Raw genomic sequence first — 27,985 nt, forward strand, 5'->3', positions numbered from 1 at the left:
CTGCGTTTTTGTCACAAGCTCTTTGGTCTTGGACAAGTTATTAAATCTCATTCATTTTACTTGACAACATTGTTACAAGATGCCACTGTTATAATCCTGACTGACAATAAGACAGGTGATCCCTAAAGGAGCCAGAGTGTGGGGCCCAGCCTGCATGGTGACATTGTCAGGCAGCATGTTGGCACAGAGGTGGGAGAAAGGGCCAGATAAGAGTGCTGTCTTTGAAATCAGTTGGCTTGGGTTCAAGTCCTTTCTTGATCACTTACCACTTGATAACCTTGGCATCTTGGCTTTATTTCTATGCGCCTCAGGTTTCTCACCTTTAAAGAGAGATAAGAATAATAATAATGCCTGAGTGTTGGGAAAATTAAGTTAGTTAATGTGTAGAACAATCTGTGATACATTCATCCACCAAAAGTTTTGGAGCGCCATTGCCAGGCCCTGTTTTAGATGCTTGGAATATACCAAAAGCAGAACAAAGATCTTTGTCCTCATGGAATGTCCCTTCCATTGGAGAAAGACAATGAAGGTGAAATGTAATAAACAAGTGAGTTAGATAATATGTCAGACACTAATAAGTACTACAGAGAAAAGAAAATGTAGAAGGGAATAATTTGGAAGTGCCACAAGTGGTGGGTAGAAGACATTTTCAACAGGTGATCAGAGAAGACCTCCATGAGAAGTTGACATTTGAGGAAAGACTGCAGGCAGATGAGAGAGATGATGGAAGTACATTCCAGGTAGAGGTAAGAGGTCAAGGCCAAAGCTCTGAGGCACCAAGCCTAAACCTGGAGGCTTGGGGCCAGTGAGGCTGAGGAGAAGCAAAAGGGGAGCAAAGGAATAGGAACCAAATTCAGAGAGATTAGGGATGGGGTTGTGAAAGGACTTACAAAACAAGGTGGGTTTTTTCTGTGTCAAAAAGGGGTCAACTGAAGGCAGAGGAATGGCATAATGAATACTCAGTATTAATGATTATTAGCTATGATAATTAGTCCATGTGATGAAAAAAATAGCAGCTGGTAATAGATAAAAGGTGTAACCAGGCAAGCATGAGGTTAACATCTAGAATGTCAGACATTGGGCTGCAGTGGGTACCCCCGTAGGTCAGTAGAGAACAGCTTCTGGGAATGGTGCCAGAAGGTTGTAAGCTGCAAGTGAAGATCTAGGTCAGCCACAGTCATGCTCAGGGTTATCCAGCAGCAGGTAGATCACAGTGCTCAAAAACAAAATAAGAAGGATCTAAAGTCCAATAAACCCAGTTCAGATCTTTTCTTCTTCCCCAACCCTAGGACTGTGTGTACTAGAGCAAGTTACCCAACCTCTCTGCACTTAAGTTTATCTCATTTGTATGATGGGAATATTAGTGTTTACCTCAAAGGGCTCTGTGCACATTAAATATACCATGAATATAAACTACTTCACACATGTAGCTTTTGCTCCATAAATGGTAGTGACTGCGTTCGCAAGTGACAAGCACCAAACCAAGACAAGACTGAAAGGACTGGCACTCCTGATGAGAGCAGGCTGAGGCAACAAGGTAGGTCTCCAAGCTTGCAGTAAGTAGGGACCCAACCAGCTCCCAAGACAGATTTAGGCAGGAAGAACAAGATGGGGATGCAGCTCCAGGGGCGGGGGCACATGCTGGGAGTTTGGTGTCAAGGCATATGGAAAGAGCCCAGTTCCCTTAATAGAGTTTAAAACAGAATATGATCTGCGGCAGACTGATGTGATGCCAGGTTTCTGCCCTGGCAGGTTAGGGACAGGGATGGCCCCGGGGACTGTGGCAGGTCAGAATTGCTAATGGGATGGCAGGGCTCAGGAAGCGGAACGACTGGCAAGTCATTACAGAAATGATCTCTACAGTTGCTTCTGGTCTCTATAATTCTCCATTTCTAAGTATTGATAAATAATTTGAAAACGCCAAATATAATGGTAATTTTCTAGTTTATCATATAAAACTTAAAGCTTACTCTAAGAATGCTAGCAGCAATTTGTTTTGCTATTTTATTTTCAGCTCATATGTTCTTTCAGAGCTGATCAAAGGCATTGGTTGCAAAGTGTAAAATAAATCATGCTTCTAAATAAACCACTAAAGAGTGTTAAATTGATTTAAGTGATTTTAGGAATATTAATATTTAAAACATCTCTGTCCCAAGCCTCTTTATGACTACCTATAGCAATAATAACTACCATTTCATTCTACCATTCTTCATCTTACAATATTACATAGTAAACTGTGTAAAAAAAAAAACAACATTATTTTTTAGCACTGGAATAGAAGTGTAGGATTTCTGCTATTTATTTATGTTTAAATATCTTGAATTTTATTCAGTCGATAAAAGTATACTCGATTAATGCATTTGCTATACTCTTTGCCTAGGTTGAGGTGAATAGAGTGCAGTGTTTGTTTTTTATTATTAAAGAAACTTTGCCTTCCACTCCCGTTCCTTTATAGTAAATTTGATTTTAAGCAGCACGTATTTCAGGATTAGCCCCAGGTTTGAGAAATTTTCTAGCTTCGGAATTTTGCATCTCTAGCTTATCGGAAAATATTGTTAAAACTGCATACATGATTTTCATAGATTTTTTTTTTTTAATACATAGGGGAAAGAAGGTATCTGCAGTGTTAAATGGAATATCAGTGAATGTCCCCCCGTAGGAGGGAGGGTCCGGGCACCAAAGCATCCCGTGCACGTGCTTTGGTGTTAGAGTCACCTAGGCTGTGCGGCTGACAGCCCGCTCTGTGAGTGAAGACACAGTGGTGATAAAAGCAACCAGACATCTGGATCACAGTGCACACATTCAAAGGCATTTCTGAACTGTTCGCACATTTGTACTCACCCGGGTCCCCAGCCTTGCCCAGGGGCTCGCTCATCATTTTCTTCTCTGACTCTTCCTGTCTTCATCTTTTTTTTTTTTTTTTTTTTTTTTTTTTTTTTGGTACTTCAGCAACCTTCCTTTTCCTTTCCAAGTCACCTCCATCTGCTTATGTGTCAGCGTGGCCCTCCTGCCACACGCCTGGCTGAGGAATCCGGGAGCCCTCCCCGCCTCTGCACAGCGCTGCCGCGTGCCTGTCACTGCTCAGCGCTCCATGCCACACTGGCTTGTTTTGTCAATAACCATTTATTTGTTGCTGGAATAGTAGCAGCCATTACATCTGACCCCCCTGTTTCATCAATTATGGATAGATTATTGGATGTGAACATCTGCAAAAGCTTGCTGTTGAACTCACCTCCTGGCTGGGATTAGATAAAGTACTAAACTGTTGTTTATTGTCAGGCCAAAACTCTACTGGGAAGGCAGGGAATTCCAAGAGTGGCAGAGCCCCATCAGAAGTACCCAAAATCATTTCGTATTGCCACTGTTTCCCCTAAGATTCCAGCCATTTATTATTTACACTTATTACTAGTTGTTATAACCTACTTGATAAAAGCTCTTGGCAGGCATCGCATTTCCAGTCATGGTCGCATCTGTCAGAATGGAAATGACTCATAAATTGTTTTCTTGCCTCTTCCATCCCAGGGAAAGGGTAATAGATGAAGCTTCCTCTGTATGTGAGCATTCAGAGGAAGACTTTCCTACCATGTTTTATTTCAAAGAAACGTGTTCACCCAGCTTGATCTGAAAGTATTACATCGTGGATCTAAATTAGGGTTTACCGAGTTTACCAGAATAATGGCCTGTGGTGGAAAGGATATCAGATTGTACAGAGAGAATATGCTGAAAATGTTTTTAAAGGCTTTCATGGATTTCTGAGAAGGGGGAAGCAGAAGGAAGTTTTATTGAATCCTGCCTTCAATGAGGGAGAAATCTAGTAAGAGGGATTACGAATAGATGATGGTCGTACCTCCAGGGGGAAAAACAAATCTCCTGGCGGGAATTGGTTCATGCAGAATTACAGAAATTTTCACAGTATTAGTGTTTATTAAAACCTCCTAGGTAATATAGAACACTAATAGAGAACACACTCTTTCCTGTGGAGCCAGAAACCGTCACACTCGAAGTGGTCAGATGGAAGAAGGTTCGGGGGAAGCTGGAGAACTTGGTTTGTCAGTGAGCTATGACTTTTCCCTGCTTACCTAGCTGTCTTAGCCTGTTACCTGTGAAGATAGAGACTGTATTTGTCTGTCGCCAGTCTAGATTAAAAGAAAGAGAAAGAAATGTTTTATCCTCCCTCCACAGATAGGAAGAGTTATTTCCTCACGATACCATGACTAACCTAACAATTTCAGCCTTGGATCTGCTTGTCCTCACAGAGTGCAATGGGCTTGTAAAGGGGAAACTTAGTCATCTGGGAATATGATGGCACGAAACAAGCACACGTTCAGTAGGGGCTTCTTATGTCACTTGAAAAAGTCATTTAAGTTCTCCTTTAGGAATTTGGCCTGTTTGCTGATACTTGAATCCTTGGACTGGCTGTTAACTGAAAAATTTCCCATACTTTCCATTTACCATATTTTTTTCCTTTATTGAATGAGATACAATGCAAAACATATATAATGTAATAGAATACAATTGACAATAAACTATGATTTATGTTACATTCAATTCAATATTTACTTATGTAAAAGCTTATTTTTCTTTAGGCCAATCATATATCTTGTATTATCAGTATAATAATAATAATTCTTATTGTAATGGTATTCTATAATACAACAGCTTGGTATATCCCCCCTCATATTTCTGCAGGTACTTCACTACCAGTATCTTCCAGGGGTGCTACCGTATTCATTTAACAATATTCAGCATTAACATAAAACCAGGAGCTAGGGTATAAGGGAGAGCAAAAACAGATACATCGCCTGCCCTCATGGCACTTACGATCTAATTGGAGAGAGAAACCAATACTGATAAATACTGTAGATAAATACGATGCTGTGGTGAGTTCTGGAATACCACCAGGAAGTGGTGTGTGCGTGTACAGGGACTCAAAGAGTCAGGCGTGAAAAAAGAAATAGCAACGCAGGCAGAAGCTTGTGAGGGTGGACAGCACAGGGCTCATTCCTGAGAGTGAAAGGTCTCTATGGCTGGAGAGAGGTTCCCAGGGCCCCCTACATTCCAGCAAGACATACATGTTGACGTCTCTGCACTGGGAAAGTGAGTGACAATATATGTTTGGTCAAATTAAATTTGACTGGCACTTCATTTGATTCGGTTTGCCACCACCATCTTTAGTCTCCATAAATAACAGACAACTGAAATTACTGGTAATGTTATCATAGGTATAATGGAATCATTTGTCACAATCACTTTTCATCCTCATAGAAACATAACCAAGTGGAGCTTGAGAATTTCCTAGTTTAAAAAAATACACAAACTTTTCTTCATTCAGAATCTTTTCTGGAACTGAAATCTCTAATCATTTTATATGATCTGTCTTTGGTGGCCTGCTGCCATGGGAAGTATCATCCTATACTATCTTTCACTGGCAAACTTGGAGGGGGAAAAGCCTTGAAGTTATTTATTTGCCTCTTTAGCTCTAGAGAGCCCTCTGTCTCTCAGTACTTCTGTTTTATTCTTTGGGTACAAGAAAGGGATTCATTCAGATTACCTCAAGTAACGGAAATACTTGTAGAGGTTCCTGTGGTAATGAGAGGAATCCTATCCCATGAGTACCCAGGATCAGGAGATGGCTGGGTCTCGTGAACTGAAAGATTCCTGGGAACTGGAGGATCCCTAGAATACAAGGGGCTGAGTTTTCTTATTATCCCCCCAGCAGCAGCAGTCAGTTGGATGCACTCTATTGACGTAAGTCGATCACTTTCTCCATGTTCTTTTATCCTCATTTCTGCCATTACCAACTGCTCAATGGGTCTGAATTTCCTAAGAGAGCGTGACAGAACTTATGTAACTAATGAATCATTGAACACTACATCAAAAGCTAATGATGTACTACACAGTGGCTAACTAAACATAAAAAAAAAAGAACTGACTAATCACTATAGTCGTCCACCAAATAGAACTTTGTATGTCAGGCCATGACATAGAATCTATTCTCTCTCTCTCTATATATATATATAATATTATATGTTATATTATATAATAATATTTTATATTATATAATATAAATAATATTTAACAATATATTATATGTTATTATATTTTATTATATAAAAACTATATCATATACATATATATATAAAATATATAATCTATATATACTATAAGTATATATATATAACTATATAGTTTCATAGATTACTGGACTGCCTTTGGTCAAGAACCTTCTAGCAAAATGTAAAACAAAGTCTTCAGTGGATTTTCCTAGCAAGAACTTAAGGGCAGGGAAAATTTCTTTTTAAGGAGCTGCGAAGTATAACTCACACCATGATTGGCTTGTACAGGATAAGTATTTTTATGCTTTCTGAATTATAGTATAGAAAATAATTGAGAATTAGAACTGAAATTCTTCATAAATTTGTCTCCTTAACATACTACAAACCTATAATGACCGATTTAGAAATGGCAGTTTTGAGCAATATGTTCCAATTTAATACTCAGAAAACTTTTATTTTTAGCTGCAAGTGAAATTCTATCTCATTATTTTGGGTCTTGAGAGTCCCCTGTATATTGGACATCTAGAGAGACAGTTTTAAGGTGAAAGAAGATTCTTGGAATTTTTTTTTTTAAGATTTATTTCTATCTTTGTAAAAGCTTTTTTGAAAATACAATATAAACTCCTAGCGTGTGAGAAATTAACAATTCTAATTCAGTTTACATCATTTAAGGATAACCTTAAATTTTCATCAAATTCTTAAAAATTTTAGGTGGTACAAAAAAATTTTGCTATTTTTGAAGAGAACTTATCATTGCACTTATAGTAGTTGCTAATAAATATGAACCAAAGGTATCATAGATTCAGCTCTCCTTGCTATCAGCTACTTCAGTGTAGGGACATTCTTTAAAAAGCAATTCATTAAGAGTATGTGTGATTCTTCAAATAAGCATGAAGATAACATTTTTTTAAAAAAATAACTTTTCAATTGCATGAAAGGACTCATCTTTTTGTTTCTTTTAAAAATTTTTAAAAATAGGTTTATCAGGGACTTTAAAGCCAATGATAAATTATTGAAACAATCAGAGCCTATCTTAAATTACTAAATGTATCAATGTAGAGTTCTGAACTCCAACTAATATTTTTGGAAGGGAGAGTTTTAGATCCTTTGGTCCTTCCCCATTATCTTCCAGACTTGGATACTGAAGCTCAAGGTGACCAGGTGACCCGTCAAAATCGTACCCTGAGCTAATGGCAGAAGAGAATCTAGAGCTCATACCTTTTCACATTCAATCGTTTCTGTACTAGACCACGTAACCTTCATGCTATGTGTTGGGCAACACAATAAACGGTGTGGAATAGTCACTCCAAATGATGAGTAATGCATTTCAGGAAGAGAGAGTTCCTGAAAGAGAGTTCAGGTGATCAACATAAATAGGCTACACTGCTCCTAACTTAAGTATATAGTTTCAGCGGAATGTGAAGTATTTAACTACTTTTGTGTGTTACAGTTTACAGAGCTGCATAATGTGCTGGTCCTCAGTGTTCATCCAATATAACATATTTGTAGAAAAGGATTACTGTATTTGCTACACGTTGAGTACAATGACTTTGCAAAAAAAATGTGTAAGTGATGGGATGACAGTTCTGTTTACTCCATTTTTACCATCTTCTGCCATCTCCGCTTGCTGACTCCTGTAAAGTACTCTGAATGTTGTTGTGGTCCAGTCTGGTCCTCAGCCTGTTACTGCAGTGCTTGTCAGAAATCATTAGCCACTGATTTCTTTGACTAATGTTGCAGTTGATTGTCTGAATCATGTTCAGACACTGTAAATGAGGCAGAAACATCCTTTCTGCTCACCAACTGTGAAATGGCTAAAGGGGGTTAGATTGCCAGAAATCAGAATAAATGTATTTCCGATAAGACTTGACATTGATTTCAAGCTTAAGATGGCAGACTTGATTTTTTTTATTTCTGTATTTCTTATTGCACAAGAGTGAATCTGTATCATTGCCTTTTTCTCCTCGAAGTAATGCATGATATTCAGCACTGTGCCAAACTTTTGTTATGAAATGGCACAATTTGGGGTTTGTGTAGGAGAGGTATAACAGCTAGCTGTACTATCTTTTTATGGTGGGCAAGGAAGAAGAGGTAAAACATACACCCTAGGTAATAGACCATAATTTATAAACAAACCTGATGGATGCCTCTTTATGGTTTCAGGGACATTTTTTGGTCAAGATGGGTTTATTTAAACTCTTCTAGAACTCAGACAAAACTAAAAATGAAACATTCAAATGGCTATACAGTTGGGGTACATTCTCACTCATTTCAGAATCTCCTGGATGACTTCGTATGTTAGGAGGCTTTGAGGAGGGAAGACAGCTATCTTTCAGTATTAGAAGGACTCTTACATGGATGAGGGATGAACTCATCTTGTGTTGTCCCGCTAAACACAGCCATGGCGAACAGTAGAAGTTACCAGTTTTGCTTAACTTAACCAATAATTCTCACGTAATTCTTCAGTGGTAGAGCAGTTGGCTCCATAAGATGTTGTTTCCAATCATGAAAATGTTTGAGGTAAAGGCTAAACCAGGATTGCTTCACATCAACACTATTCATGTTTTGGGCTGGATAATTCTTTGTTATGAGGAACTACCATGTGCATTGTAGGGTATCTAGCAGCATCCTTGGTTCCTACTCGCTAAATGATAGTAGCAACCCTCCCAATTTTGACGACCTCGAATATTTCCAGACATTACCAAATATCCCCTAGGGGACAAAATCACCCCATTTGAGAACCACTTAGATAAGATAAGTACACAGGAAAATTAAGCAGTTGCTTTATTCAAATCTTTAGTAGGTATTATTAATACCTCATCTTATTGGAACTTTATAACATATCTTCAAGGTAGACTTTATTCATTTCCATTTTATACCTGAGGAAATATGCTCAGAGAGAGAAAGTCACTTGACACGTGTCACTCAGCTCAGTAGTAGACCTGTGTGACTTGAAAGCCTATGCTATTTGAAGAAAATGTGAACACCCAGAGGGAAATTTGATTAATTATCCCATAAGACTCCTCTAAAGCCTGGTCTATGCCCTCAGAGGAGAAGTCCCTACTGATTTCAAATATTGAATTAACTAAGGAAGAGAGCAGTGGGGGAGGGTGGTAAGTGAAGGAGGAATGTCTACAGAAAAAAATACCAAAAGTATGAAGTAAAAGTAGAATTATAGTTCTTTGAAATTTTTGCAAAATTACAAAATTTCCATCCCAAATGGGCTACACATTAGAACTTATTTTATGTGCTGGTTTCCCTGATTGTTTCTCTGCAGAAACAAAGACAGATGGGGTCACCAGCCAGAGCAGGAAGGCCTGTTTAAACTTCTTTTCACTGATCTGTCTTAGTTAGAGTTGTGCATGCTTGGTGCTATGCCAGAGGGAAAAAGAAGAGTATTTCCTTTCATTTCCCTAGACACAGGAACAACTCTGCATTAAATCTTTTGAGGGGCACCTGGTTGGTTAAGCATCTGACTCTTGATCTCAGCTCAGTTCTTGATTTCAGGGTCTCTGGGAGTGGAGCCTACTTAAAAAGGTTTTTGTTTTTGTTTTCGTTTTTTAACTTGGATAATGGGAAACAAGGCAGGCAGTGCCCCACCTTGGACACGGCATATTTTAACCAAACACGATGAGCTGCCTAGAAATTAGACAAAAACTACGAATAAAATAATCCTGCAAGACTACATTTACAAGCATGAAATAAAAAATGAAAGTGAATAAAGAAATAAAAAATTACGAGCATGAGTAAAGAATGCAAGTGAATAACCCACCTCACTTTCAGAATAATAGTCACAGTCCTTCCTTGTAACCAAATAGATAAATTGCAACTTGAAAGTTTGTCACTCCATACCATCAATTAAAACTGTGATTAAAAACTAATGATGTAGGGTCCCTGGGTGGCTCAGTGGGTTAAGCCTCTGCCTTCACTCAGGTCATGATCTCAGGGTACTGGGATCAAGCCCCACATCAGGCTCTCTGCTCAGCAGGGAGCCTGCTTTTCCTTTCTCTCTATGCCTGTCTCTCTGCCTATCTATGATCTCTGTCTGTCAAATAAATAAATAAAATATTTTTTAAAAAAACTAATGATGTACTATATGGTGACATAACAATAAAAAATAAATAAATCTTTTTTAAAATTTAACAAATAAAACTGTGATTACTTAGTACATGTTACTAGACAAAACATTCTGTGGGTGAATCTTAAAGCAGACTTTCTGTTGGGCATTGTTTTTTCTGTGTACTCTGGTAAAACTTCTTTCTCACTGTGGCCCTCCTCACTTCCCCAAACCTTCATTAAAGCTGCCCACCTCACCACTGACCCAATCCTGTCATTCCTTTAGATTGAGTTTCTCTTCCTATAGGAAGCCTTTCCCAGATCTTCATTGTTCCTACACTATTTGAACTTCACTCATGTATACATTTAATTACAAGCTTTCTCCCCATCCTCTAGATGCCGTGTAGATGGCATGGGGGCAGGGATTTTGTATTGTTTGCTATTGTATGTCTAGCACCCAGAGCATGGCTTGGCCAGTAGAAGACACTCAGTCTTTGTTTAATGAATTAATGCCTTTGGACTAGATTTTTAGCCCTTTATACAGACTTACAGCACTATATAATATCAGTGTCTGTAAGTCTTATTGCATTAGTAAGGCCTTTAAGGGCGGGGATATATCTATATTACATATGCAGATATGTAATATACACTGTGTGCCTAAAATATATATATATATGTAGTTTTATCTTTCAATTACATCGAATGATCTGATAGAATGACCTAGAAGAGTACTTTGCATTATATGTTTATATATTATAAATAGAGGTTAAGCATTATGAAGAAAGCAAAAGTGATAAGGTGCTACCTTTGAGGTATCAGTGACTAACAAGTCCCTGATGTTCACATCATCAACTGCACGTCTCCCCTCCTCCCTTTTATTATTCTCTTCCATACCACTTTGATAAGGAGATTGTGGAAAATTGTGTGAAGCTTCTAGAAAACCTGAGGCATACAAGTAGATCCAAAGAGGTTATAAAAACAAGTACCTGCTTCAATGATCGTATCATAAGGCCGAGTTTTACCAGAAGGCTGGCTGTTTTTGTTGTTGTTGTTTTATAATCAAATTATCCCGCACACACACTCTGAATTGTTTCATTTCACTTTGCTAGGCTGCATAAAACTCTACCCAGAAGAAGGGGTTTGGGGCTAGCAAGCTTCCTTTTGAAAATGTAACTTCTGGGGTTACCAAGGTGGCTCAGGCAGTTAAGCGTCCAACTCTCGGTTTCAGCTCAGGTCATGATCTCAGGATTGTGAGATCAAGCCCCACTGCAGACTCTGTGCTCAGCGGGGAGTCTGCTTGAGATTCTCTCCCTCTGCCCCTCTCCCTGCTTGCTCTCTCTCTGTCTCTCTCTCTCTCTCAAAATAAATAAATCTAAAAAAAAAAAAAAAAAAAACCTACAACTTCTGTCAGAGTTAGTAATCTTTGGGTTATTCATACTTAAATAGGAACTACATTAATCAGCTACTGTCCTTCTATGTATCACTCAGCTGAAGAAATTCCCCTAGTAAAATGCAAACACACAGGGTGAGGGAGGTGGACCAGAAGGGAACAGGGCAGACGCCATGGTATTTCAGAATGTTTTCTAAGGCAGACCTTTCACCCAACGAAGAAAGAAAAAGCATATTTTTCCCCATCTCTCTTTTTTCTCTTCCAAGCAACAAACATAACTACAAATGAAAGGTAACATGAGGGATTGTTACAGTGAGAGAACTCTTCTAGGTCTTGACTGTGGAGGTGGTGGTTACAGGAATAGATACATGTGCTACAACCTCATAAAATTAACACCCACGTGCACACACACAAGCATGTGTAAAACTCATGAAATTGGAATGAAGTGGGTGGATTGTATCAACATCAGTCTCCTGGTTGTGCTTGGCAGGACATTACATGGGTGAGGGATACATGGGAGTGCTCTGTATCATTTCTTACAATTGCATGTGAATCTACCATAATGTTAAAGTACATACAGGTTTTAAAAACAAATTGACCAGGGGATGGTGTTTTCTTATAAAAGCTGGCTGGCAGAGGGGTGAGAAGATAATTCCACATGATCTGGAAAAGTTAGGCCAGGAATGATTGTCCTCATAGTGGTTTAAAGCAGATTTCAGCTGTGAAAACAAGTATAACACCCATTATTGTTGGAATATTTTTTCTGTGTTAATGTTGTCTACAGTAAGGAAGGGGATTGTAAGAACAGATGTATCCTCATCACTGGAAGTCCTCAACAGGTGTAGACAGAAAACAATTGGATGTTTGAAATTAATAGACATAATAATGACTTCTTATATATCTGCCCTTAAAGGTGCCAAAGCTCACGCATAGAATTTATTTTTCTAATCTTCTGGAAGGACAAGGTTAGTCTTCTCTCTCTCTCTCTCTCTCTCTCTCTCTTTCTCTCTCTCTCTCTCTCTCTCTCTCTGTCTCCCTCTCCCTCTCTTTTTCTCCAAACCACCCCTCCCATCACTTTGTTGACAGGTGACAATCTTGACTTAAATCCAATGCTCCCTTGAAGGGTACTGCAGCAAAAGAAATTAATGATCCTTAAAATTTTATTTTACAGCAAACAATTCTTCGAAGAATTTGTCACATATTGCCAGCATTATTCTTTTGCACATTCTCATTTTTTATGCTACATATTCTACTAGTTTTGTTTTTAGGTGACCAGAAGAAATTATATCATTTTAAGAACTTGGATTTTATTTGAAAATGCCTTTTCAGGTAATCAGTTTTATGGGAAGATAAAGACCATAGCCTTTAAAACTTCAGTTTTCAAAGCTTCATCTCCATTATTCACTGAAATTATTGGAGAAATTTGAGTAGCCATGTAGCAGTCAATTTTTATTAGGAATATGAACTGATTTTTCCAACTGTGATAACCTTGTCATCATGCACAGGTTAGTGTTTATTGAAATTCACCTAGTACTGTGCTTAATTGGTGTTGTCTTTTGTCTTTTGACAAAGGTTATGAAGTTCATTGTCAATACAGTTTAAAGATACATAATGAATTTCTAATTCATCAAATAGTTTGCACCTGAGAGTCTTTATCCTCTCCTCTTACCTTTGATTTATGATGATAGAATTTAACATTCCAGACCCTGGATTTGTTTTTATAACATATGCTTGTCTGGGGCTATTCAGTCAAGTATAGTGGATCCCTCAGATCTGCACTGTATTTTCTCACTTGAAGTATTCTTTGTAAAAAAGATTCCACTATTTGTCTGATCATTCAAATTGATTACTGTTTGTTCATTTGTAAATTATACCCTGCCTACTTTAATTAAAAAGCAGGTAAGTTAGTTTACCGTAAGAGCAATATAAAACATCTTTATTTTCTACCCAATTACTAATATCAAGTTGTTTTTCCACTTCCATGAGTTTTCCCCTTGTATTTTAATCACGTCCTTTCTACTCCTCTTAGATTAGACTAGAGGATTCTCCAATCTGCTGAATTTTGCCTTGTATTCTCCTTGTGCTTCTCCTGTGTGTGTGTGTATGGTCTCCCACTCAAGCTCACACTCCTGAGGAGCAGAGGTCCTGTCTGATTGAGATGGGCTTCTCGGTGGCACTTTGTAGGTCTTCAGTTTGGATTTCATGTCATTCATTGTTTCTCTACTGGGCCAGTAATGAACTAAATTCTTCCTACTGCCTATATAGTTCCTATTTTTAGGTAAAACGTGTAAGGTGACATATGAACTCTCTCAAGCTGCAAATTAAGATGTGTTGCCTTTCCTTTGAGGGGGGAAATCCCTATGAGGAGCTGTTCACTAATGACTGGTTCACAGATTCCCAAACAATCTTGTCCTGTGGCTTATGTAGCTTACGTAGCGCTCTATATCATCTTCTGGTGGCCTCACAACTCCTCTAAGAAGCAGGTTTTCTTTTTCAATTCTGAGGAAGTCTTCTCCAAGAGCATTCCTGGACCAAATGTGTGAAATAACTAGGACTTGAATCCAAATCTTCTTACTCTGAGTTTAGTGTTCATTCCAGTAGACCATGTCTGCCTCCAGGAGGAGGCTTCTGTGGAGTCAAGCCTGAGGCCAAAACCAAAAGCCCAGACTGAGTTCGTTTTTGCCCTTGCTCCTTCGCATACTTGTGTGGGATAGGAGTTATCAGCCCTGAAGTATTTACCTGTAATTTCTTGGGTACCTGCTCTCCTATCCATAGGGTGAAGAGTCATACCCCTAAGATAATGGGTGCCTGTAGATACTTCCTGTACTGCTACAAGTAGCCAGGGACGTGGGAGAGTATGCGGGATAAGTATAGTATAAGCCCTGGGGAATCCTGCCTTCGGTCATCACTAATTCACACAATGCATCAACCCAAACCTCTGTACCACAAGACTGTAAATGCCTTCAGGGCTGCAAGCATGTTCCCTTCTATTTAAGATTTCTTAGGGTCTAACATAGCACCTGGTACACAGTAACAGTATTTGCTGAGTAAACAAATTGTTTTTGGCAGGAAACATAATAATATTCAATCTTAAAGTTCTAGAATGTCATATAAAGATGTGTTAACCAAAAAAAGACACTAGACGGTCTCTTTCTAAATATTTTTGATATTTGGATTCAATAAGGTCTCCTATAAATTCACAAAACTCATGAATTCTGCCCCTTCACTCGGAAAGGTCTATGTCAAGTTATATCAGATTTAATGTAGGTGTTGTCAGTTATGCAAGACAAAGTGAAGAGGGTATTCTCAGTTTTATACAAGGCATATTAAGAGGCTTAAAAATAAGAATCAAAATTTTGAACTTTGTGGGTTTAACAGGAATTAAAAGCCTGGGTCAATATGTATCAGTAAGTTTTGATAGCAGCATTCCAACAAGCACTTATAAACCACACACACACGCAAAATTTATTGGGTACACGGGCACCTGGGTGGCTCAGTGGGTTAAGCCTCTGCCTTCGGCTCAGGTCATGATCTCAGGGTCCTGGGATTGAGCCCCATCGGGCTCTCTGCTCAGCGGGGAGCCTGCTTCCTCCTCTCTCCCTGCCTGCCTCTCTGCCTGCTTGTGATCTCTGTCTGTCAAATAAATAAATAAATAAAATCTTTAAAGAAAAAAAAATTAAGGTATCATGATGGCCTCATTGAAATTATTTCCAAACATGAACCCTAAGAAAGTCAAGTCAAATATCAAGACTGCCTCTAATACTTAAATCTTCAAAGCTGCCTAATTCAGGCAGTAGCACACAGTGCATATTCACGTCCTCCCTCAGCCTGACTCTCTCTCCAAATGCTGTCAAATGACTTTCACTAATTCTGTCTTAGAAAATGTGCAAAAAGGATTTCCATAGAGGTCTTTGGAGATTTCCTGTGTCCTCATGTGTGTAATAGGTTGGGTCAAGTAACAATGAAGGAAGAAGAAAGAATAGAAATTTTCTTTTACATATTTTCCTCCTTCTGGCCACTGAAAGAGAAAAAGAAGAAAAAGGGAAATTATGCCATAAAGATGGTGTCCGTGTTGAATTAAATTAAGATCATATGTTTGGCGGTGGCAGCCATAATCTTTTGATTATTGAAGAGATTGTTGGTAATGAAGTACATTTTTAAGAAATATTTTTAGTGTATACCAAATACACGCACAAACTGTGAGATATGCATCTAATAAAATGATAGATTTAGAAATTGCCTAGCACCTAAATTCACGCTTTTCAAAACAGCTATTTATAGAAAGAAAAGTGATATGTAAGCTACCCCAGTAGAATATTATAATCTGCCTTCTATTACCTTAGATAATAGTACCATATTTTAAAATAATGTTGTAAACCATTCAATTATTTATTCACACCTAAGTTCTATAAATTGGAAGATTTGGGATTGTGCAAGAAAAGAAGTATTTTTACAAAAGTAAGACCTCACTGTCATGGCTTAAAGACATTGCTGTGAAACAAGTTATGCTATCGATAAAAATAAACCAAACCAACATGAATTTTTAATAAAAAAATATTTTATGGAGACATTAAAAACAACTATTAATTTTCAGCTTTTCTGTTATGAAATGAAACATCAGTGTATCTGGCCGTGCTGTATATTTAATATGTATTTCTTTTCCTGATAGGTCCTTAACACTTGCAGTAAAATCTCCACAGACCTGGATGATGATCTCAGCCTGGGGAGAGCCTATGAAGCAATAGCCAAGGTCCTGCAGAGGTAAGTTAGCACATCCTTGTCTTGCTGTCACTGTGAATTCACTCAGCTGTGAAAGACTTAAATTGTTTGAGGTCTGTCGCTTTCCATTACTGCCTGCTTAAATTTTAAGCAGTGCCCTTCTTAAGTGACCCTTTCATCGTAAGTTATTTTAAACCAATGTGGCATTTTAAAATATGCACCTAAACTCTTCTTTGTCTGTGCCTCCTTTGTACTGTTTTATTTTTGATTTTCTGTAAGTTTAGTGAGAACCTTGAATGAAAGGGAAAAATCAGGTCACATCTCATAGGTTAAAAAAGCAGAGAGCACAGAAATATATAGTACGCTTCAGTAACTGTAGCTCACCGTAACCTTTCCGGATCTCTTCTTGGAGGAAAGTTTTCATTTATGCTTCAGTCTTGCTTCTTCCATGAAGACATCCTTCCTTCGAGTGTACGATCTGGATAAATGCGAGAATGCGAGAACGGTATCCCCTCTATTTCATTTAAAACAGAAAATTTAATAAAAATATAGCTGAACAACAGATTTTTCCATGGAAAACGTATTTACCCTTTACTCGTATTGTGAACATTTTGTGTTCCATTTAATTATTGCATTGTGTTGCAACGTTATTTAATTCAAGGTAGAATAAGAAAAGTCATCAAAATTAAGGCCTTGGTTTTTGTATGTTATCTTATACTGAAGATACCGCTTTTTAATAATGGTTGTGTGCTGGTAGTAGTAGTAGTTAGTAGTGATAAGAAGAAGAAAAAGGACAGATAAAGAGTGTGTCAAATTCTAATTCCTGTATTTCAACTTGTAAACACATACAAAGAAGTGTTTTAAAAGATAAAATAGTAAAAAAATAAAAAAGATAAAATTGTTATTTAAAAGGCATTTAAAAGATTAAATGCCTTGTGAACTGAAAGTACATCATCATTATATAATTACCATTGCCAATATAATAATCATTAATAAATAAATAATTAAATATCAAAATACCCATGCCAACAAAATGAAAGGTCCCTACAAAACACCAAATAAAAGACAATGCTGTCATCGCTAGAAGTGGTTAGGGACACAGATATATCTATAAGGAAAGTAAGAGTATTTACCCCAGGAAGGCAGGGCCAGCCATGGGTAAAGCAAGTGAGATTGGTAACAAACCTCTGGAAAATCAACCCAGCTATCCCTTAAACTTTTACTTTCCATGTAACAACTGGAAGGAAGCAGATGTTTGAACACAAAGGAGAGATTTAGAAGTTTTCAATTTAATGTCTATTTGGAACACCCCAACTCTGTGCCCTTTGGTGCAGTTCATTTTGATTTCTAAATTACTTGACTCTGTTGTTAACATGGCTCAGAATCAGTAGAAAATGGTTGGAGTATTTGCCTTGCTTTGTAGTAGCAGACCTGGCCTAAGTCTGTACAGTTAAATAAATGCATCCCTTAACATGTTTACAAAATAATTTTTACAAAATGACATGTGTTCCAGGATAACTAAAGAGAAAACTCCAGGGGAAAATATTTTTTACAAACATATCTTGAGTACTTACTGTGTCATAAGGGTTGGAATGCCACTTTGGTTACTGATAGTTTTTATTTCTTAAACGTCTGGATGCATGAGATTATCTTAAAATAATTCTCACCTGTTAAAGACAAGTGTCTCTCTTGGAATATTTTAATCTCCACTCAAGGATCGGAATTCCTGGCTTATGTGATAAAAGCTGAGAGAGTGGAACAATTATCTGCTAAATCTTGGCAACAATAACAGACAGGCAATTTAATGTTTTCATTTGGCTGCTGAAGTGTTATTTGGGGCTTAGGTGTGGCAAAGGATACAGCTATATTTGATATATCATAAAGAAGGAAGAGTTTTTGGCAGAAATGGGAACAATTCTATTCCAGCAGTCTAGTAACCTGTCTTGGGGCAAACATGTAATAAATAGGCAGGAAGATTGACCCCCCCCACACACCTCATTTTTATACCCAATGAAACAAATTGCCCTTATAAGAATTTCCATCTACTAAGTACCAGATGAAGCCATCAATGATTTGTATGGTAGACCTGGGTTCTTAGTTTTATAATGTTATGTAATACACAAGGGAGTACAGGAGATGCTTCTTCTGGGGCCATAGGGAACAAGTACCCCAGAGACACTGCAAGCTTTCCAGTGCAAATCTACCATTTTGCAGCATGGTTACTGGTTATGGGGTAGCATCCAGGGGACTGTAAGCCGCAGCATACTCTTTTACCATTTGTGCAAAATAACTCAAGAGACAGAGGTTTCAAAAACAAATGCTCTCTTCAGGTAGACAACACACCCTAGTTATCTAAGAAGACTTAATCAATCAAGTCCACTGATTACTAAAATTGCATTGATACAAATTTTGTGGTCATTTAAAAAAGATTTAACTTTGTAAGGGCTTGGTGTTCCTTAATTCGTGCGCGTGCGCGCGCACACACACACACACACACACACCCCTTTCAAAGTCCTAAACTGCCCTCAGATTAGCAGCAACATTCAAGAAATGAAGCACAACCAAAATAGAGGAAATTATGGGAGAGGCAGCAGAGAAATAAATCAAGCCGCACATGAAGCTAAGCTTTACATCTTCTCTAAATCTCTTTTTCCTAACCTGTGCAATTGGACAAGTTTCACTAATGGTAGCCCTATCTCTATAAATATATTTTATCTCTTTAAAGAAAATGGAAGAGGATAGCCATGTCTAGCATAAGTGTGTGTCTAAGGCTATCAGCTGAGCATGCATGAAAGGTGAATAATCTCTAAGGCTAGAAGCTTCTAAAATGGTTATAAGAATTTATACTAAGCCTTCAATTGAAAAACACACCATATTCCCTCAAGACTAAGGACTTGGTAATACAGAGTTGTCCATTTGGTAATGCTGGACCCAGCCATCCATTAGAGTTATTGATGAAGCTTTTAATAGTGAACAGTGTTTGTTATTTTTGCCATTGTTCTGAATAATATTAATTGCACAAGGGGTTAAGGAGCATAACAGAAAATAAGCATTACAATATCTTTCCCTGCCCCACTTGGAATACTGGTGAAGAAAACGGGGGTCGATAGTCTCAAATGATAAAAATTGCCTATGACACAGCTATAAAAGCCAGAATTATGGTCCATAAAACAAAAAGAGAGTGAGTTGAGAAATTACCAAATAAATATTATTATTAACACAGACAGACAATTTTAGTAAATACAGAGAGCAAAATTCCTCAGTTTTCTTTATGGCTTTTTTTTTTTTTTGCCTCATTTACTGAAATAACTCATTTTACTGAAATGCTGAGACTCTGTGAATAATTACGATGACTTTTGAAAAGAATCTAGGTGGAAAAAAATCACAAAAATGAGAATTGGTCAAGACACACTGGTCACAACTAGCCTATCTCTGGGTTTATTCCATACTCATTGTAAATTTTCTTGCAAACTCAGGTTAAATTATTCCCCAGAAAACTTTCCACAGTGGAGATCTTTCAATCAATCAGTACAAAGTTTCAAGTGTGAAAATTACCTTTCTGTTATAGCTGAAAATTAATTTCTTTTTGCTTGAGAGAAATGACATGCCCTAGTAATTTTCATATATTCTTTAAAATGGAATACCCGGGCTTTGATGCAAAATTTCCTAAAAATGACACCCCAAAAATACATCAAAACATTTCTATTAATTCATGAAATTAAGAATAGCTTTTTACATTTTCTCCTGTCACTGATTCCATTTGCCTTATTACTTTCATCTGTGGCCCACAAACTTGGTGGCACAATCAACAATCCCCTTAGTGGCTGTTTCATCTCTGCTCTATTTGATTTCTTCTCTCTGAGTAAATGATTAAGTTTTCATGCATTGGTTCAACCAAAATCTATGTTCACTCAACCACATCCTTTATTGATTACTTCTACTGCAAACAGTAGGCCAAGTGTGATATACATAATTGGACAGTTGTCAGGGGATGTGGGTGTTAACAGTCCTGTTTTCCCAGTTGGAAACTGGAATCACCTTGATACACAAATATTCTGCACTGTTTCATTCTCATCCTTTGGACCGAGGAGTCCTGTTCCTCAGAATATATGTTTTTAACTCTCTAAGGTCTGGTTGAATGAATTTAATGATTATACCATATAATATGCTGTTCAAGTTGCACCTGTGCACTGCATATAGAAAACTGGAATTAATATTTGTCTAACATTTTAACCTTGTCCTTTAACTTAGACAAATAATCTGTGGCTCTTCTACAAGGGAATATTTGATTCTTTCCCTTCCAAAGAGAGATTCGCTTCTAATTCTGTTGCCAACTTTGAAATTTAGAAATCCTTTAAGTAACATGTGATATGTACATCTCATATGCTGTAGTAACAATTTTTGTTGGCTGTAGAACTAAACCTTCATTGAGTGGAGTATATACTTTGTACTAGAAAGACTTTTTCTCTAGCATTATTTTTAGAGCAAGTTCCAAGTAATTTAAGATATTTTTTTGGAAATCTATTACTACTTTGGGAGAAAAACAATGGGACTCACCCACCAATAGTTTTGTTTATACTGTTTTGCATTTCTTGCTCACTGAACTCAGTTTTTTGTTTGTGTATGTTGTAATTTAACAATCCTCATCAGGCCGAACATAATCCAAAATGTACTTCCATGAAAAAAACATTAGCTTTTAGGAACATGAACATAAATAACCTTCAGTGAGTCCATTTTACTAAATAAAAATAATAATTTTTCCCTGAGGTTTAAAAGTGATATGCAAAGAATACTCTCCTTTATTTTTTCTTTTATCAACTTTTTTTATTGAATATTACAGTCCAAGAAAGAGCTTGGAGAGTTCACATCAATTTGATAAAACATTTTTAGTCCTAGAAACACAAGTTTGCTCAAAATTCTAAATAGTGTGCTATTTTATTTATTAATAATTTTATAATCTCCAGCTCTCTCAATACCATTTTAGTTGTCCCACAAAACAAGTATTTAAATTTGTAAGTGCACCTCTCATGGTACTTTACTCCATGTCTGCATTTGAAATATTCCTCATAGTTTTTCTGGAGAATTGAGCTATGCCTAAATGCGGAAGAAAATTATTCATGATTTTGTTATGAAAAAATGAGAAGAGAATCATAAACAGCAATATTCACAACTTCAGGAATGTGAAACTCCATTGTACTTCTGAAACAGAGTATTCTTTTACCAATAAGAAAAGAAAAAAAGAATGCATCCAATAGTACCGGGCACTCAGGTAAACAGAAAGTGTTAGTTCTTTAACCCTGTTTCCCTAAAAGCCAGGGTCTTTACATGCCATCTGCCTTGCAGAGTGTATGTTCACATTATGGCATTTCACTCATTGCACAATGGAAGATTTTCAAAAAGTAACTTAGCGGGTTGCCTGGGCAGTTCAGTTGGTTAAGCCTCCAACTCTCGATTTCAGCTCAAGTCGTGATCTCAGGGTCCCCGGACTGAGCCCCACCTCAGGCTCTGCACTCAGCAGGGAGCCTGCTTGTCTCCTTCTCCCTCTGCCCCACCCGCCGCATGTCCTTGCTCTCTCTCACAAATAAACTAAATAAATCTTTAATGCAATCTAACTTATTTTTGCAAGCATACCTTAGCTTATCTATGAAAATGAATAGTATTCTCATCAACTCTTGGGAAGTTATGCAAGTTGATACCTCTAATCCTGACACAACCTATTTAAAATTATACTCTTTTGAAATGATTTCTGAGCTTGTGGCATATGCTTTTGATATGTTTATCAAAATGTATACGTGTATACACACACACACAGATACTCAAAAGAGCAGCACAGCATTGTCTCTGGAAAGAGCCAAAAGAATTTAGAGGCACACTGAGAAAATGCAGTAAATAATCCCTATGGGTAACCTCATTTTTGAAACAAAATTCAGTAAATTTCTTATGAATACTTTACACTACTATACTATGCAGGAATTTCCTAAAGAGGAATTCCAAAATTGCCGTTAGCCTCATCATTAGATGACATCACCTAAAAGGAAATTATCTTCCTTTCCATGCTTTGTATGTCTGGACAACTAGAAATATGGATATGAAGCACAGGGGGGAAAATTGGGGCCAGAAATATGGATTTGCCAGACATATGCATGTAGGAGTTAGGGCATGGCATAGTAGGAAATAAAATTGCTCACAGTAGGCTTTTAATGAAGAGTAAAGGAATGCCTGGGATAGAACTCTAGAAACAGCCAACTTTGGGCAGGCAGAGACCTCAGTGTCAGTGTAGTATCTAGGAAAATGAGAGATATAGGAGAAAAAGAATGGAGATTGGCCACAAGTCCTAGATGCTAGGGAGGGAGAAACATTTGGGAAAAGATGAAATAGTTAGCAGCAACTTTTAACTTACACTGAAGATCTGTGTAAGGGTGGAGGATAAAGAAACACAGGAGTAGAGCAAAGAACCTGTGAATTTCTAAGCACACTAAACATTTTATGCAGTTTAAAATTCAAAGATGTTCCCCATGATACACGTTATAATTTTTCAAATGTATATGCCATTTGAGATGGCAATTATACTCACTGGATTTGACTCCCAATCTGTTTGGCTCCCTTTTAAGACTAAGTTTACCCCCAAACACTAGACTTGCTTTTGTGAAGATACTCAAATAAATGTGCTCTAGGTTTTAAAGCACTTTAGACAGTTTATAGTACCTATCTTAGTTAATTCTATGTATGAATGATTATATTTATCTCCAGATTGACAGTGAAACACTTTAAGGGCAGGAACCGTATTCCCCAGCACATTGTAGGGCATTTGATAGTCTCTCAAGGAAGTTACTGAAATAGAAAGAGGTTCTTGATGTTACCAAAATATCAGGAGACAAGAGTTGACAGTCATGGACTCCAAACATCCAATGGCTGATATACTCACAATTTATCTGGGAGCTTAATTCTTATGAGTATTGCATAAGCATTTCCTTTCTCAAATTTTCAACCATTCCTTTATTTAAAAATATAGGAAGCTTAGTATATGCTAAGCACTCTGGTAGTGCACTGTGGTAGAGCTATGTCATTCTAAGCATTTTGCCAGTATATTTATAATAACTTATGTAGATGACTTTAGTGACACCTAAGATTTCACAGCTAAGGGATACTTGCAAGAACAAACTACTATTCACCTTTTATAAACTTTTTAAAGGTATTATTTTTTAAAATAACAGCTTTATTGAGATATAAGCCATATACCATAAAACTCACCCCTCTTTTTTGACATTTGAAGACTGGTTTTATTAAATATTTAGTACAGATCAAAGACTGTGGCTTAACGATGCAGTTTTTACTCAAAGCTGCTGTGTTTATTTCCATACAGATCATAGAAAAATAGCATGTAGACAAAAAATTTAATTTTAGTCAATGTTTAAAGGCAGCTTGAGAGAGGGCATCCAAGATGGTGGCATTTAAAGATCCTGAACTCACCTCCCATAGACACACTGAATCTATAGCTACCTATGGAACAGTTCCTTCTGAATAAGATCTGAAAACTAGCTAACAGCTCCTTTACAACAAATGGTAGAAGAGCCACCTCTAGATGAATGGGAGAAATGAGATGCATTTTTATCAAAACCCCACCTGCAACATGGCAATCCATAATTGGGTGTGATTTCACAAATCTGTAACTTGAATGTGGGGTTCATTCCTCACATCAGGCACCCCAATCCCTGATACCTGCAATGGAGAGAGAAGCCCCCAAAATATCTGGGTTTGAAAACCAATAAGGCTCACATCCCAATGGGCTGTAGGGACTAGAGTACTTCTCTTAAAGAGCTTGTATGCAGACTAACTTATCCGTGGGTCAAGCATAAAAGTAGCAATTTGAAAAGTACATAGACTATATGTGAAGTTTGCTAATCTTAAAACATATGCCAGAGAGGCAGAGGCCAATGGGACTCTTTCCAGGGACAGAGGCACTGGTGGGTACCATTTTTGCACTCTTTCTCTATCATGATAGCTCAAGCAAGTGTGCCCCAGCTCTGTGCTTTCCTGCTGTCTTGTTAAAACTGTTGGACACATGAAATCTACACAGCAGATATTCCTCAGTCATCTGGCTCTGATAGACAGAGGGGCTGCATTCCAGGGACCCATGGGACTGTAACAGAGACAGTTAACATCAGGTTAACATCCCAAGGGTAATACAGAGATAGAAGACTGAAACACTCCCAATCTTTCTCTGGAAGATGCTCATTTATTCAGACACAAGTCTGAAGGGCAAACTTCAAGTTTGCCACATACCTAGGGCTGCAAAGGGGCTCTCAGGGAATGTAGTCTTGCAGGTCCATCTTTCTGGATTCTTTGGGCCTTTCTACAGTGCAGTGATGCCTCACAGAAAGTACACACTCATCTGAAGCCCCACGTTTTGCAACTGTCACCCAAGGCACACCTCCAGGTCACCTGGTCTGAAGGTCAGCAGGATTTATAATGACAGACCCACAGAACTATTTATATTTGAATACTTTAAAGCTGCTGCCTGACCATCTGTCTTCTAATTAGCCTGAAAGTAGATGATGACTGAGATCCCTCCCTTTGGAAAACTGACAGGTTTTCAGCATACTTCAACACCTACCTACCAACAACCAGGTTGTTTAGGTAATAACAAAGGTTCAAGAGACAACCAAGAGCTAAAGCAATGTTGAACAACAAGTTTCACCTCCTATACAAGTCTACTCCTTCAGGATTGGAAGAGGTAGTGTTTTACCTAATATGTAGAAACAAATGTAGAGAATCAAGAAAAATGGGGAAACAGAGGATTATGATCCAAATGAAAAAGCAAGATAAAACCTCAGAAAAAAATTTAATGAAATGGATATAAGTAATGTACCTGATAAACAATCAAAAGTAATGTAATTAAGGTGCTCAACAATTTGGGAGAAGAATGGATGAACATAGTGAGAACTTTACCAAAGAGATAGAAAATATAAGAAAGCCCAGAAGTCACAGAGCTGAATACAATAACTGAAGGGAAAAATATACTAAAGTGATTCAACAGCAAACTAGGTGAAGCAGAAGAAAGGATCAGTGATCTAAAAGACAGGGCAGTGGGACTCACCCAAATAGAGTGGCAAAAAGAAAGAAGAATTTTAAAAAGGGAAGATAGCTCAGAAGACCTTAGAGACAACAACAAACAGAATAATATTTATAAAGTAAGGGTCCCAGAAGAGACCAGAGAGAGAGAGAAAGGGGGAGAAAACTCATTTGATTCAAGTAAGATGAACCCAAAAAGATCCACACCAAAATACATTACAATTAAAATATCAAAAGTTAAAGATAAAGGGAGAATTTTAAAAGGACGACAAGAAAAGCAAGTTGTTACATACAAGGAAAACCCCAAAGACTATCAGTAGATTTTTCAACAGAATCTTTGCAGGTGAGAAGAAGGCTAATAATATATTCAAAGCTGAAAGGAAAAAATTTGCAGCCAAAAATATTCGACCCAGCAAGGTTATCATTTTGAATTGAAAGAGAGATACAAAGGTTTCCCAACAAGTAAAAACTAGAGAAGTTCATCAACACAAACCGACTTTAAAAGAAATGTTAAAGTAACTACTTTAAGCTAAAAGGAAAAAAAAGCATGAATTAATAACAAGCAAATATATTAAAGTATAAATCTCATTGGTAAAGGTAAATATATAGTAAAGGTAACAGGTTAGTCACTAATAAAACTCTTATGAAGGTTAAAAGACAAAACTAGTAAAAATAACTATTGGTTAAGGAATATAAAAAATAAAAAGATGTAAAATATGACATCAAAAACTAAGAGGTGGAGTGGGAGGCCATAGAGTTTTAGAATGTGTTCTAACTTAAGTTGCTATCAACTTTTAAAATAAAGTGTTGGGGCGCCTGGGTGGCACAGTGGGTTAAAGCCTCTGCTTTCAGCTCAGGTCATGATTCCAGGGTCCTGGGATCAAGCCCCGCGTCGGGCTCTCTGCTCGGCAGGGAGCCTGCTTTCTCCTCTCTCTCTGCCTGCCTCTCTCCCTACTTGTGATCTCTGTCAAATAAATAAATAAAATCTTTAAAAACAAACAAACAAATAAATAAATAAATAAAGTGTTATTTACATAAGCTGTTATATGTGGCCCTCATGGTAACCACAAAGCATAAACCTACAGTAGATACACAAAAGATAATAAGAAAGGAATCTAAGCATAACACTAAAGAAAGTCATCAAACCACCAGGGAAGAGAGCAAAAGAAGAAGAGGAATACTGAGGAACTACAAAGCAGCCAGAAAACAATTTTAAAAATGGCAATAAGCACATACCTGTCAATAATTACTTTAGTTGTAAATGAACTAAATTCTCCAATCAAAAGTCACAATGTTGCTAAAGGAATAACAAAAAAATAAAGACCCATCTATATGCTGCTTATAAGAGACTCACTTTAGAGGTAAGGATACACTTAGACTGAAAGTGAAGGGATAAAAAAATGTTTCATACGATTGGAAACCAAAATAAAGCTGGGATGACTAAACTTACATTTGACAAAATAAGCTTTAAAACAAACACTGTAATAAATTCAAAGAAGGGAATTACATAATGATGAAGGGATCAATCCCACAGGAAGATATGACATTTGTAAATATTTATGCACCTAATATAGGAGCACCTAAACATCTAAAGCAAATATTAAAAGATTTAAGGGAAGAAATTGAGATCATTGCAACAAAAATAGAGGATTTTATTACCCCACTTACATCAAAAACTAGATCACTCAGTTAGAAAATCAATAAGGAAACATCATCCTTAAGTGACACATTAGACAAGTTGCACATAATAGATATACACAGAACATTCCATAAAAAGCAGCAGAATAGACATTCCTCTCAAATGCACAGGGAATATTCTTCACAACAGATCATATGTTACAGCACAAAACAAGTCTCAATAAATTTAAGAACATTGAAATCAAATAAAACCCCTTTTCTAACTACAATGGTATGGACCAGAAATGAATTACAAAGAAAAAAAAACAGAAAGATCACAAATATAGAGAGATTTAACAACATGCTACTGAACAGCCAGTGGGTCAAGGACAGGAGAAATTAAAGGGGAAATCAAAAAAATCAACATGATACACCATATTAACAAAATGTAGGATAAAAATCATATAATCATCTCAATAGATGCAGAAAAAAATCATTTGACAAAATTCAACATCCATTTATGATAAAAAGAAAAAACTCTTAAGGAAGTAAGGATAGAGAGGGAATGAATGTCAAACATAGTAAAGACCATATATGACAAGGCCACAGCTAATATATTCAATAGTGAAAAGCTGAAAACTTTTTCTCTAAAATCAGGAACAAGACAATGATTCCCATTCTCACCACTTTGATTTAACATAGTATTGGCAGTCCTAGCCACAGCAACTGGGCAAGAAAAAGAAATGAAGCTATCCAAACTGGAAAAAAGAGGTAAAACACTCACTATTTGTGGACAACATGACTTAATATACAGAAAATCCTAAAGACTCCACCAAAAAACTATTAGAAATAATAAATGAATTCAGTAAAGTTTTAGCATACAAATTAACATAAGAAAAATTGTTGCATTCCTATATACTAACAACAATCTATTAGAAACAATAATTAAGAAAACAGTCCCAGGGCATCTGGGTAGCTCAGTTGATTAAGCATCTGACTCTTGGTTTCAGCTCAGGTCATGAGCTCATGGATCATGGGATCAAGCCCCACATTGGGTCTTGTGCTCAGCAGGGAG

At 37.2% G+C, this 27,985-nt stretch overlaps 1 protein-coding gene across 6 annotated transcripts in view; it reads left to right on the forward strand.

Moving 5' to 3' along the window:
* The window catches only part of TTC29 (tetratricopeptide repeat domain 29), a 233,524-nt gene that overhangs the window by 112,389 nt on the left and 93,150 nt on the right, over positions 1-27,985 (forward strand). For all 6 annotated transcript variants that reach the window (XM_004758024.3, XM_004758023.3, XM_004758026.3 and 3 more), the window contains one exon: positions 16,172-16,263. In XM_004758024.3, coding sequence (XP_004758081.1) covers positions 16,172-16,263 — 92 coding nt within the window. The remainder of the gene's footprint in view (positions 1-16,171; positions 16,264-27,985) is intronic.

Source organism: Mustela putorius, unplaced genomic scaffold, assembly GCF_011764305.1.
Source record: "Mustela putorius furo isolate JIRA1106 unplaced genomic scaffold, ASM1176430v1.1 tig00000242_pilon_pilon_pilon, whole genome shotgun sequence".
Taxonomy (NCBI): Eukaryota; Metazoa; Chordata; class Mammalia; order Carnivora; family Mustelidae; genus Mustela; species Mustela putorius.